General features: G+C 43.2%; 1 protein-coding gene across 2 annotated transcripts in view; it reads left to right on the top strand.

Annotated features, from left to right (window-relative positions):
• The window catches only part of LOC100079273 (protein argonaute-3), a 54,370-nt gene extending 42,184 nt beyond the window's left edge, over positions 1-12,186 (top strand). For both annotated transcript variants that reach the window (XM_029080887.1, XM_029080888.2), the window contains 8 exons: positions 448-632; positions 1,158-1,317; positions 2,950-3,040; positions 4,071-4,265; positions 6,207-6,341; positions 7,027-7,128; positions 8,386-8,585; positions 9,405-12,186. In XM_029080887.1, coding sequence (XP_028936720.1) covers positions 448-632; positions 1,158-1,317; positions 2,950-3,040; positions 4,071-4,265; positions 6,207-6,341; positions 7,027-7,128; positions 8,386-8,585; positions 9,405-9,513 — 1,177 coding nt within the window. In that variant the 3' untranslated portion in view covers positions 9,514-12,186. The remainder of the gene's footprint in view (positions 1-447; positions 633-1,157; positions 1,318-2,949; positions 3,041-4,070; positions 4,266-6,206; positions 6,342-7,026; positions 7,129-8,385; positions 8,586-9,404) is intronic.
• The last annotated feature ends 2,182 nt before the right edge of the window (positions 12,187-14,368 follow it).

The raw sequence follows: 14,368 nt of genomic DNA, 5'->3' as shown, positions 1-14,368 counted from the left end.
AAAATGGATGAGCCCCATGTGGGAAGTGGACTGTGTCCAACCTGTTTAGCTTGTATCTACCTCAGCGCTTAGTGCAGTGCCTGGCACAAAGTAAGCGCTCAACAAGTCCCACAGTTAGTGCTCGCAGAGCAGATAATATTTTACTTCCCCCTCCCTCCATCTCGGTCCCCTTCCAGGATATCAGGGCTGGAGACAGTCTCTGGGCTTGTTTTTTTTTGGTTGGTTGGTTTGTATTTTTGTTGTTTTATGGCGTTTGCGATGCGCTTTTTATGTGTCAACACTGTTGCAAGCAAGCACTGACATAGCTACAAATCAAAAAGGTCAGGCACAGTCCCTGTCCCACATGGGGCTCACAGCATAAGTAGGAGAGAACAGGTATAGAATCCCCATTTTGCAGATGAGGGAACTGAGGCCCAGAGAAGTGTTCTTATCAGGGTCTCCTCCTAGGGGTTTCACGGACCAGCTGCGCAAGATCTCCAAGGACGCGGGGATGCCCATCCAGGGCCAGCCGTGCTTCTGCAAATACGCCCAGGGCGCCGACAGCGTGGAGCCCATGTTCCGCCATCTAAAGAACACCTATTCGGGCCTCCAGCTCATCATTGTCATCCTTCCGGGGAAAACCCCCGTCTACGGTGAGCAGCTTATATCAGAAGTAAAAGTTTTGCTAAGGATGCTTGACCCTTTCGGGTTCCCCTAAAATGTTGCTGATGAGGCGGGGTAATAGCTTGAGGGATCTACAATCAAGAGCTTTAGACTGTGAGCCTGGTGTGGGCAGGAATGTGTCCTTATAATGTACTCTCCCAAATGCTTACTACAGTGCTTTGCACCCAGTAAGCTCTCAATAAATGCAATTGAATGATTGAATGAATTTGAAATTGTAACAGATAATATGGAGCAGGACCGCCATCCCATCGGGGTAATCAGGAATAGAACACAAAAATGTCCGCTGCCTGGATAGCACTGACTAGCAATCGATCATATTTATTGAATGCTTACTATGTGCAGAGCACTGAACTAAGCACTTGGGAGGGTCCAATATGACAATAAGCAGACGCATTCCCTGCCCACAATGAGCTTATGGCCTAGCCTAATCTCAGCGTGAGTTTTCGAGCCTGAAGGTTTTCCCAAAGTAAAAGTGTTTTGCATTTGCTCCCCAGCGGAGGTGAAACGCGTAGGAGACACACTGTTGGGGATGGCGACTCAATGTGTTCAAGTGAAGAACGTAATAAAGACGTCTCCTCAAACCCTCTCAAACCTGTGCCTAAAGATTAATGTTAAATTAGGGGGAATCAATAATATCCTTGTACCTCATCAAAGGTAAGACACCCTCACCATTTACAACAAGAAAAAGCCCGTTGATTTTGTTTCTGTCTTGTCATCCCCCCGTTTGGAGCGTATTGCCGCGTCAGGTGCCAGACATTGTTAGGCATTGGTTTTATACTGGACTGAGCATCTCGCCTCATTTGATTCCAAAGGCATCAGTAGTAACTCATTCAGGAGTACTAATTTTTCATTTTGAGGACGGGGGCAAAATTGGGGTGGGCCTCCCAAGGGCGGGGAGGGTCCATGGGAGAGGACTCGGGGAAAGCCATCGGCATGGGCACGTGTGGGGCTGGGGACAGGTACCAGAGGGCTCGGGTGACAAAGGGATCATGGGCAGGACATGTCAAGACCCCGGGGCCATGTCAGACCAGGAGCCCACCTTCCTCTCTGAGGCATTTGGTGGCAGTTCCAGGTTCTTGGGGGCCCTTTTGCTGAACAGTGTAGTACAGGAAGCCCCAAAGCCTGTGGGGGGCTGAACTTAATCCTGCCTCCAGAATTCCAAATTTTGTAGGTTGATTCCCCCCAGCCCTCCCTGGCACACTATTTCCCTGAGCTGGCGTCCCTACTCAGACACTGGTTTCAGATATCTAATAGTATGACAGATGTTTTGGAGGATAACACCCGGAAATTTTTTTTTCCTCTATTCTGGTGTACAAAAAAACCCTCTTGCTTCCTGCTTCTGGTCCGGACATGCGTATTTCAGAGCTCTGTATAAGTGCTGAAGATAATTTCTCTATTGGGAAGTTTTTTTTCCAGCGAGTTAAATGATCGTGGAACCTTTCCCTCGTGCAAAAAACATTTTACGGAAACTCTTGCCGGTTTTATCTAATTATAATATTTGGTAAGCTCTTATGTGCCAAGCACTGTTTTAAACACTGGGGTAGTTGCAGGTTGATCAGGTTGGACACAGTGCCTGTCCCACATGGGGCTCACAGTCTAGATGTCCTGTCCATTTGATTTTTGAAGAGATAATTTTTTCTTAATTTTGAGAGGATGGGGAGGGAGCCAGTGAAATTTAGAGGGATGGTAGTTATTGCATTAAATTCTTCCCATATGCTAAGTACAGAGTTATGAGATTGGGCACTGTCCCTGTCCCACAAGGGACTGATGATCTGTTTTATAAATGAGGAAGTTGAGGCCTAGCAGGGTTTAGTGTCTTATCCACGGTCTCACTGGAGACCAGTGGCAAAGCTGGAATGTGCAACTATATAACGTGCAACTATATACCCCCGACTCTCCATACAGGTGCTTTTTCCACTAGGCCATACTGCCTCCCTAAGAATCAAGTTAAAACTCTAGATAGTAGGCAGCCTGGATTGATTTTCAGAATTGGCGGTTATTGCATCTGGTGGAGTGGTGTTTTTTCTGCCCTCAGTAATTGAATGTGGCTTAATCACGTGTAGTTTTGAGCACCTCAAGTCAGTAGATCAGTCCTGCAAGACATTTGACTGTCAATTTTTTTGAGCAGGCCCTCCCAACTACTGCAGGTCGATTGAGGACTGGGCTCCAGTATGAGTTTTGGGAACAGCACCAGCCCACCATTGATTCAGGCATGAAGAAGGTTGCTTGGTGAAACGTGTCAGTTTTGTACTCTTTTTTCTTTCTTTCTTTCTTTTTTTTTTTAAGACCGTCTGTGTTCCAGCAACCAGTGATCTTTTTGGGAGCAGATGTCACTCATCCACCCGCTGGGGATGGAAAGAAGCCTTCTATTGCTGCTGTAAGTTTCCCCCTTTCCAGCATTTTAGAAAGATCGAAGTCTCAAAATTTACAGGCAGACGCGATACATTTCAGAAACCGTGCAAGACTTGTCTTACTTTCACATTAATTTCAACCATACATTCTGGTCATCTGGGTTCTGCCCTAAAGTTTTAATTGCCAGATAAATCTTACACACATTTAAAAGTTGGGCGGGGGGGTGACATTTGAGCTATCTGCTTAATGCTTCTAAAAGCATTTTCATTAGCAGACGTGACGTGAATTGTCATTTATGCTGGTAAGTGATATTTCTTTTTTGAAAAACAATTAAAATGTTATAGTGCACTCTGGTGATTTACATTTCAGAAGTTATATCTGTTAGATCTGATCTGTCGCACCCATTCTCCAGACAACTTGGCAGCGAGGAAAAGGTAAATGGCAACTATTGCTTCTGGGTTTATCACCCTAATTTGGGAAAGCATGAGTATTTAGAACTCTGGATGACTCTTTGGAGAACTGTTGCCCTCTTCTACCACATTTTAGGAAGTCCTGTTTAGGGAACATTGTCAGAAGATGTGTGAAAGGGAATCCAAAAAAAAAAAATTCCCCAAGTGGAAGTGAGGGATGATGCAAGAAGTCCATTTGAGGTCATTTTAGCTGGACCAAACCCAACAAAGTAGGAAGCAGAGAATTTTGTGAGTTTTTTGGGGTTTTTTAAAAATTTATTTTTAAATTCTAAAGTAGTAGATCTAAAGGACCTCTTTTAAATGTAAACTGGTGGACAGGAAGGGCCAAGTGATGTTAACACCATTAGGAATAAAAATTTGATTCTACCATGTAGGCTTGTAGAGAAACAAAGTCCAGCCAATGTACAACCAGCTAGACTCTCTCCCTGTAGTTAGTCCGTTGCTTTTCCAGTCCAGTGGAAGTGATTTGATTTTGCTTCTAACAGAAAAACTGACATCTGTCATGGTACAGGATTCATTTGTCACAATTTGTCAGAGTTTTGGAAAACACTCCTCGCCAGTTTCTCTTTCATATCCTTCCTCTAGGTTGTAGGTAGTATGGATGCCCATCCAAGCAGATACTGTGCCACAGTAAGGGTCCAGAGACCCCGGCAGGAGATCATCCAGGATCTGGCCTCCATGGTTCGCGAACTCCTCATCCAGTTCTATAAATCGACAAGGTTCAAACCCACACGGATCATCTTCTATCGGGATGGCGTTTCCGAAGGGCAGTTCCGGCAGGTCAGTGTGGCTTGTGATGTAGTAATGATAATAATAACTGTGGTATTTGTTAAGCACTTACTTTGTGCCAGACTAGGATGGATGCAAGCAAATCAGGTTGGACACAGTCTCGATGGGGATTACGGTCTCAATCCCCGTTTTCCACATGAGGTAACTGAGCCACAGAGAAGTGAAGTGAGTTGCCCAAGGTCACACAGCAGGCAAGTGGTGGAGCCAGGATTGGAACCCACGACTGACACCAAAGCCCATGTTTTATCCACTGTGCCATGTTGCCTCTCAAGGGCTGCATTCAGAAGAGCGCTTGGCGAATCCAATTCCTTTGTAGTTTTGTTCATTTCCCTTTTGTGAAAAGGATCCAGTTGGAATGGTGGGTTTTAAAATTGGGTCTCTCAACTACTTAGAGGTGTATACAGCCTCATTAGCACCACCTAACCAGGTGTTGAGGTATGGATTGATATTCATTCAGTAGTGTTTATTGAGTGCTTGCTATGTGCAGAGCACTGTACTAAGCACTTGGAATGTACAATGACCGGCACTCAGTCAGCTCGCCCACTTCTGTCTTGCCTTGTTGATTTCCTACCACAACCCAGCCTGCACACATCACCCCGCCCATGCCAACCTACTTACTGTACCTCGATCTATTCGGGCTCTCAGCCCACTCTTGCCCACACCCTACCTCTGGCCTGGAACTCCATCTCCCTTCATATCCAACAGACAGTCACTCTTCTCACCCACAACGCCTTACTAAAATCACATCTCTCTAAGAGATCTTCCCCCACTAAGCCTTCATTTCCTCTACTCTCTCTCCCTTCTGCATCATCCTTGCTCTTGGATTTGCACCCTTTATTCTTCCCACTCTCAGCCCCACAATATTTATATGTTATATATATATTTATATATAATTTGTTTTAATGTCTGCCTCCTTCCCGCTGTGTAGACTGTAAGCTCCTTGTGGGTAGGGAACATATCTACCAACTTTCATATTGTACTCTCCCAAGTGTTTAGTACAATGCTTACAATACTGTTAGCACTCAGGAAATATGACTGAACTCCCTCTCCCTTCATATATTCCAGACCACCACTCTCAAGTCCTTAAAATCACATCTCCTCCAAGAAGCCTTCCCTGGCTAAGCCCTCATTTCCCTTACCCCTCCCTTCTTTGTCCCCTATGCACTTGAATCTGTACCCTTTAAGCTTTCAAAATTCACCCCAACCTTAGCCGCAGAGCCCTTATGTACATCTGTGATTTTACTGTCTGGCTCTCCCTCTAAACTGTAAACGCCTTGTGGACAGGGAACGTGTCTACCAACTTTTTTGTGTTCTCCCAAGCACTTCCTTTGGTGCTCTGCACTCAGTAAGCTCTCAATAAATTCCACTGATTGAATGAGTGTGGTAAATGTAATTAAAGTGAGACAGTAGAAATAAACTGAGAGAGGAAAAAGCAAGACGGTAGAAGAATATAAAGTGGATTGGGATGATGAGGAACTCTTAACATGCCAGGGTGTATGTTCAGAGAATATACTGAGAACTGTTCATTCAATTGTATTTATTTATTTATTGAGTGCTTACTTTGTGCAGAGCACTGTACTAAGCACTTGGAAAGTACAATTAGGCAACAGAGAGAGACAATCCCTACCCAGTGGGCTCAGCAGTGTGGCCTAGTGGATAGAGCACAGGCCTGGGAGTCAGAAGACCTGGATTCTGATCCTGGCAACATCACTGTCTGCTCTGTGACCTTGGGCAGGTCAGTTAACTTCTGTGTGCCTCAGTTACCTGATCTGTAAAATGGGGGTTACTACTGTGAGCATGTGGGTCTTGGACTGAATCCCACCTGAGTATCTTAGACTTTAATAAATTTGATGGATTTTAATGAATACCAAAAAAACAAAAAAGCATCCAAAAAATTTGAATTCTATGCTCTGTCCATTTCATTCATTGTAGGTACTGTATTATGAACTGCTGGCAATTCGGGAGGCCTGCATCAGTTTGGAGAAAGACTACCAACCCGGAATAACTTATATAGTGGTGCAGAAACGACATCACACTCGACTCTTTTGTGCCGACCGAACCGAAAGGGTAATCCTCAGTCCACTGCAATACTATAAATGAGGCCCACCTGCCAAAAGACCACTCATGGCTCCCAAAATAACGGGCGGGGGGTCCGGGGAGGGGTTGGTGGGACCCCAGTCATTGTTTTAGGAGCTGTGATTGATCCCCTCCTCCCCTTCTCCTCTTCCCTTTCCCCTCCTGCGCCACCCCCCCCCAACACACACACACCTGTAACAGATGGACTCCTATTCAGGCAGCTGCTTGAGTGAGGGCAGAGGCCTATTAAATGACAGGCCGGATGGTGACCAAGCTAGCCAAAGACACTTTGGGGACAAGAAAATAAGGAGCAGTTTTTATTTTCCAAGTTCAACATTCCCAGAAAAATGTTACAAGTCCAAGTTTATTTCGACTTTTCAAGAGGATGAAATAAGAATAGATCGACAGTCTTAGAATCCGACTACTCTTAAAACCTGTTCAGCCTCTTGGAGAAAAAGGCAGTATATTCAGACCGTTTCCCGAACGGTGCTTGTCTTCAAAGGCAGGGACGTCTCTTAGGTCATTGTCCGTGTGGGGGTATGTAGTCCAGGGGGTAATGGCATTTCGATTGGCTTTGGAAGGCAGTCAGACAAATGCATTTGATCTGTAATGTATCAATGGTGTCACCTGAATTTGACATTTCGTCTGTTTCCACCGCTCCCCGAAAAAACATTAGGTGGGAAGGAGCGGCAATATCCCAGCTGGAACCACAGTAGATACAGACATTACGCACCCCTACGAGTTTGATTTTTACCTCTGTAGCCATGCTGGAATACAGGTGAGTTTTCCGTTCCTGTGTGGATCCAGTTGATTTTGTGTGACAGAATTTTATCGACAGAAATCTCTTCGCCTTCACTCACCTACAGATTGAGATGAACCAAAAAAGCTACAGTAAAATAAGGGCCCAGGAATTCTCTCTCCCATTCTGTGTAGGTAGTGCCCAGGCGGTTAAGATGCTTAACACCCACTAAATAAACATCCCCTTAAGGATGTACTATTAGTCCAAGTAACAGGTTATTTACACCTCTCAAAAAGGCAACCACATAGGGGTGTTTATGCGGAGCATGTTTTACTGTCTTAATTCTGAGAAAAAGATATACAAAACCTCAGTTGGGGTCTGAAAAGCACCTGTTGGAAATTTGGGGTTTAAACCTTGTTTTGGCAATAGTACAAAAGTAATAATAATAATAATGTTGGTATTTGTTAAGCGCTTACTATGTGCCGAGCACTGTTCTAAGCCCTGGGGTAGACACAGGGGAATCAGGATGTCCCACGTGGGGCTCACAGTCTTAATCCCCATTTTACAGATGAGGTAACTGAGGCACAGAGAAGTTAAGTGACTTGCCCACAGTGCCCAAACTTGCCCAAACCAAAAGTGGTTTGATGCGGACTTGTAATTACCCCTTTCAGTCTCAAAGTGTGAGACCTTGATGGCTGTGATTCTTAGAGAGCTTGCTTTTACAAGAGGTGTGATGACATCTACTCAGAGAAGCAGCCTAGTGGATAAAGCACAGGCCTGGGAGTCAGTAGGTCCTGGGTTCGAATCCCATCTCTGCACTTGTCTGCTGTGTGACTCGGCAAATGACTTCACCTCTTTGTGCTTCGGTTCCCTCATACGAGGGGTTAAGACGGTGTCCATACAGGACAGGGACTGTGTCCAAACTAACAACCTTGCCATCTACCCCAGCGCTTAATATAGTGCCTGTTACATAGTAAGTGCTTAACAAATACCTTACAAAAAAACCACACACTCACACAAAAGCAGTCTATTTTTTCTTCAGCTTACTGTGCCGTTCTCTTTTAAACACTCTGAAGATGGTTTTCTTATTCATTCCGGGGAAGGTGTGGTTAAATTTCTGTTCTCAAGCCAGGGTAAACCTGCTGGAAACATAAAGTTAGTTGGAGTGGTCAAAGTGGCTGTAAATCTGCTCTCAAACAAGGCAGGCAGGTGGTTTCTGCTGCAGTTTACACGTATATTGGAGAGGTTAATCCAGAAGACAAGAAACCAAAGGAATCGCTGTCCCCTTCCTCCTAGGGTACCAGCCGACCCTCGCACTATCACGTTTTGTGGGATGATAACTGCTTTACAGCTGATGAACTTCAGCTGCTGACCTACCAGCTCTGCCACACGTATGTGCGCTGCACACGATCTGTTTCTATACCCGCACCAGCGTATTACGCTCACCTAGTAGCATTCAGAGCAAGGTACCATCTTGTGGACAAAGAGCATGACAGGTAAAAAAAAAATGACAGTACAAGCGGCTCTTGGTAAGATCCAGCTGTGCTCTTTTGCTCCAAGAGGCCTCATTTCCCTTCCCCTTCTTCCCCGTTGCACCTCCCAAGCATTTGGAGCTGTTCCCCTTAAGCACTTGATATTCACCCCACCCTCAGCCCCACGGCCCTAATGAAAGTATCCTTATTCTTTCCCGTTTCCCAAATCTTTGACGTAACCTCTCCCTCTAAACTTTAAGCTCCTTGTGGGCAGGGATCATGTCTACCAACTCTTGTGTACTCTCACTACTCTGTAAGCACTCACTAAATTCCACTGATTTGATTCTTGGCCTGCTCTCTGGGCAGGAGAGAAGGTGAATACCATTGAAGGCTGGGGACTTGTAAAATATAGATAAAATGGTTTCAAGAAAGCAGATTGGAAACTCCTACCTGTAAAAATCTATAACCAGTATGTGTTGGAGTGTTCATTTTGAGGTCTTCTACAGTTCTGTAAAGGCCAGAATAAGTTGATTGGAGAGGTTACTACTCCTTTTATCAGAAATCGTTTTATCACCTTTCTCTGCTTGTCTTCCCTGTTGCCCTTCAAAATGAATGGACAATTAAATACTTAATTTAGACGGACAGTTGATGTCTTGTGGGTTGGAATACAAATAATTGGTATTTGTACCACATGAATGTGGGGTACGTAATTTATCCTGGAAAAATATACAGGACTCTACCATAGCAGATCTAACCAGGAAGAGGCTTACCATGTTGAACGCGATCATCTCTGGCAAGCCAATTTCTGGACGGCATTTATATTTTAACTTTTTTTTCTTTCAGTGCTGAAGGAAGTCACGTTTCAGGACAGAGTAATGGGCGAGACCCACAAGCTCTTGCCAAGGCCGTACAGATTCACCAAGACACCTTACGCACGATGTACTTCGCTTAAAAAAAAAAAAAAGCCTGAATACACTTAAGGAAGAACTGAAAAACAAATCCACATACAACGTATGTTTCCAGTGGGGTCAGTTTAGGGGGCATGCCTCCAGCCATGCAGAATCCAACACTGTGCGGAGGCCAGGGGCTTATCCTAAATTGATACAAGGAAGATTGTTTACTTCATCGAGGAACACAGCACTATTATGCAATATGAAACCAGCCAACTGCTTTTTTGTGCGGTCTCCTGTAGGAAGTATCGCAGTCATTTTATTTGATTATTTTTATTTCTTGTAGTTGAACCCTTTTAATGCCTTTACCTCAAGTTGCTTGGCAGCACAACTATCTTTGCAAAAAAAAAAAAAAGTAAATTTAAAGATGGTTTAAAAAAAAAAAACACAACACCTATAGGAACAATCGACGATTGTTGGTAAAAAGTGTGCAAAAAAGTGCGCGGATGAGTGTACCTGTTGTATAAAATGTGCATGTATATATTCCGAAATATACACATGCATACTTTATGTACCTGAGTATATATCTGTATCTAAAGAGATAATAGATATATACCTGTCTGTGTATATATATTTTTATAACCCACTCCATTAGAGAATTATCTCTTTATTTTGCTCACTCTCCCGCTGGCTTGCCTCTTCTCTCCTTTTCTCTCTCTCTTAATTTCCCTCACTCGTTTTCTTCTTCCCTTTGTTGCCTTTTTCACTTCCAGATGCTATCAGTGATATTCAAATGTTCACATATCCCGTGCATTTGAATGTGCAGCATGGCTAACTACATTTCTTTTGCACTCCCTACTCCATTGGGTTAGCCAACCACTGTTTTCGTATCTTTCTACACCGCTTGGAGCCCTCAACTCTAGAAATTGCTCTTTTAGAGGGGATAAAAGTGATTTTTATATCTATTTCCATATATGATTCTGTGAGTGTGTATATCTGTATACATATATATGTATATGTATATATATATATAAATTTACATTTGCCAGTGATGCAAAGTAGGCATATAAGCAGTAGCAATTGAAACTGTCCTTTCTCATTAGTAAATTTACTAAAGCTGCTGTTTTACCGTGTCAGAATTTGAAACGGTTTCTGTCTGACAAATGGTATTTGGGAGCTTCTTGTAAGAACACATTTTTTGTGTGCGTTTGTGAGTTTCACATGAAAATCTTTGGAAGCATTTTCCGAGCAAGTATTTAAAACATTCAGAACTCTAGAGTTGAGATCTCCAAAATGGGGAGGTTTTTGGGTTTGGGTTTTTTTTTGTTTTTTTGTTTGGTTTTTTTTGCTAGTTTACTTGCTGCCGCTCACCTTAATGTGATTTTCATATATATTTTTATATATATGTGTGTGTGTATATACAAATATATATGTCTGTTTTGAAGTTTAGCTTCCTTTTCTTTTATATTTATTAGAGTAATAATAATGCTTTAATTTAATAATTACAGACCATGTTGGCAACATCTTTTTGTTTTTAGAAAGGTAACCATGTTTATTTTAAGGACTGACAACTTGTTTTTGCTATCTTTTAGTGCAATAAGCCGTTCTAAAGGAGAGCTGTGTCCGTTTAGCTGAACAGAAGCAGCACCTGTCCCACTGGCAGTGGGAGAACGGGCACCTCTATGGTTTTAAGAGACCAAGTCAAAAAAAAAAAAAAAAAAAGCCTTAATTTCAAAAGGAAAGTTTTGTAATCCACAAGGGGTCTAGAGGATGTTCCTCTTTTAAATCAAGATGGCAGCGAAAGGTAATGGAATTGTCTGAGCTGCCCTGCTTTGAGCTTTAAGATTAGAAATGAGGCGATGCTTCGGGCTAACAGAGGACCGTGAGCATTTCTGGTTTCGAAGACGCTGAACTTGTCTGAAGATGGGAAACTCTTAGGGCGGAATTGGGTTTCCAGGTGCCCGTTTTCATTTAGCCGAAAGGAATGGTGACAGCGTCTTAGCGAGGCGATCGTTTCCAAAGCGTATTTTGCTTATTTATTGTGCCACTTTCCTTTTAAAATTAAGGTGTCGGTAACTTAAACCCTTCATTTCACTTTACGGAATGCATAGGAAGTGAGGGCTGGGATATTAAACAAGTTAAATCACTGAAATGTGAAAATAAAAAGAAAAGTAATGAACCTTAGTACATTCATTCCACTTTAAAATGAACAGAGTACTTTAGAGCTGTCAGAGCGGAGCATTTATTCAGTAATAACAGGGAGTCAGGGGAGCCTTGCACTTTGTAACTCATGAAAACTGCATTTTTGACTGTTTTATTTGCACTGGTTCAAAGTCTGCTGCAGATTGTCGATCATGGGCATTGCTGTTATCCCAGTCCTTATGAATCCCACCCGTTCTCCACATGAAAACCGATGGGTTTAGCCGTTTTGTCTCTCTTCTCATTTCCACAAAATCCACTATATTTGCCAATTTACTGTATTTTGAGCTTAAAATCTGAGCCCGTTTTGCTCCAACAGGTGTAAAATCCTTTGGCCCTCTTTTCTGCCGGAGAACCAAGAAAGTACTGTATTTGTGCATTTGTATATTGTAAGAAATATATGTAGTGCTCTTCACAACACTGTGTCAAAGCGCTTCACGGAACAGGTGGTGTATATACATTATATACCTATATATTTTTCTCCCATTTTCCCAGAAAAATATATACGGCAAATAAATTGGTTTTTATTTTCTCTTCGTAGGATTTGAAACTGCACTGGATTTTTAGTCAGGATAGCGGGCAGCACAGAGAGGGCGAGCAAGGAAGCAGACGGTTGAAATGGTCAAGTGGGAAGGGTTCCTTCCTTTCCTCCGGGGCTGACTCGCTTTCCTCCGTATCAGTGATAGTTGCACCCCTGTGACCTCTAGGTTCCTGGGTGAAGGGGTCGATATGAGAGGAGCTTTTCGTTTCACTTTCTTTGCCCTCAGTCTCTCAGCATAGAGCTGCTGGCCGTTCTCAATCGATTGGAAGCACATTTCTATTCTGGAAGTCGGGGTTTTGGGATTATTTTTTTTCCCCCCACACGATCTTTGCCTTCTGAATAATTCCCTTAAGAGGTGCTCTCGCCCTTCGTGCCGCTGCCGGCTCGAGATCCGTCACTCAAGGAGACTCCCGAATCCATGCGTTCAGTAATAAGAACGACGAGGTAATCTATCAAGCACTGTGCTGAGCGTTGGCGTAGATACAGGATGGTCAGATCGGATGCAGTTTCGGCCCCAGGGTCAAGAGGTGGGGAAAAGTCAGGACCATGCTCCTCTAGCATACTTGTTCGCGTTTCGCTTTCCAGACAGGTGACGACTTCGGAAACTTGATGAAGATCAAGCTGAGTGTTTTAAATTGCTAGGCCAGGTGGCAAGTCTTTTTTGGAAACTTAGTTCATTTACCGCAGCCCTTTGGGGGAGGCGTTTCTCACCATTGAGTTTTTTGTTTTTTTTTTAAATGCTTTTCAATATTGTCCCTTAGACCCTCCACGCTTCCTTGGCCCACACTCGTTGACTCGTTATTATTTTTTAATGCTCCTAAATTTGTCTGCTGCTTTCATCAAAAATATTTTTTAAAGCATTTTTCCACTGGAAAAGCAATTTTTAAAATGTCAGCTCCAAAGTGTAATTGGTTTTCAGGGGAAGGGGAGTCGGGAGTGAGTATATATACTTGGTTTAGCAAATATGTCAGAAGTGCCGATACACATATTTGTATTACAGTATCAAGTTACTGGCATTAAAGGCCACACATTTATAATACCGTAGCTGCTATATTTATTTAAACGGAGATGGACAGTTAATGCACTAGGGAATGAGGAGATGAGCAGGAATCATGGCTTAGTGTTAGAAATGGTATCTCTTCTTTCTTCTCTTTTTTAAAATGAAAATTGTTGGGATGAAATAGCAAATGTAACAAAGGGTGCTGCCATTTTAGCCGATATTAACTATCCAGAGATTCTTCCTTTGATTTAAAGACCCGTGAAGACATGCATTTTTGCTGTTGGCCAATTGGGAAAAAAAGGTACCTCATCAGCAGTGGGAGTTTGCAGTATGTTTTCACAAGACTACATGGGTTCTTTTTATTTTTATACTGGCTCTCCTTTAAAGAGAAGTCGCTTGAGATTTTTAAATGTACCTTTGTGAGAATTTTCTTTAAGGCAATACAGGGCATCTCTTTCCCTTTCTGGGAGTTATCTTGGATGTAGTCAGGGAGGCATGCCAGCCAGGGTGGAGAGTTTTACCTGATCGGCTCATCCTCGCTTTCTAGAACGGGGTCATCCCCCCGCCTTCAGAGAAGCTCTCCCAGTTTTCTAAACTAAAAACCTCTTTTCTATCTGTTGTCTCCCGTTTTTGTGAATATTCCGTAGGAGTCCCTGGTCTGCTGACACCCAGAACCGTCTGGTCCACGCTATGGATCAGAATGCCCCTAGGGGAATCAGAGGTGGTTATTATTATTATCATTATTCTTATTGTGGTATTGAAGTGTTTACTGTGTGTCAAGCACTGTCCTAAGCGCTGGCTAGTTAATCAGAGGGGTTCAGAGGAGTGCAGCTTTTCTTGAAAGAGGAAAGGAGAAGGGATGATGGGCCTAGTCATAAAAATCCAGAGGAGCCAGCGTGGAGACCCATATTCCTAGTAACAGAGGAGCCAGGGATTCCCTTTAAGAGCAAATGGGGTCGAAAGGGGTTGGATTTTTATGGTAGTATTCTGACTTGAGGCAAGGCTAGTCGGTCCAATCTGAGAAAGAAAATGAATGAGAATGTTGGTGGGAGTTTTGTGTTAAACCTGGGAATAACGTTTTGCCCACCAGCTAAACTGACAACTCTGCACGGTTGCGTTTTTACTCAGGATTCTAGACCGGTCTTAAACATTTGCTGCAGCAACTCCTTTTTCCACT

The sequence above is a fragment of the Ornithorhynchus anatinus genome, chromosome 16 (genome assembly GCF_004115215.2).
Source record: "Ornithorhynchus anatinus isolate Pmale09 chromosome 16, mOrnAna1.pri.v4, whole genome shotgun sequence".
In the NCBI taxonomy this organism is placed as follows: Eukaryota; Metazoa; Chordata; class Mammalia; order Monotremata; family Ornithorhynchidae; genus Ornithorhynchus; species Ornithorhynchus anatinus.
This window is presented reverse-complemented; position numbering and strand designations above follow the sequence as displayed.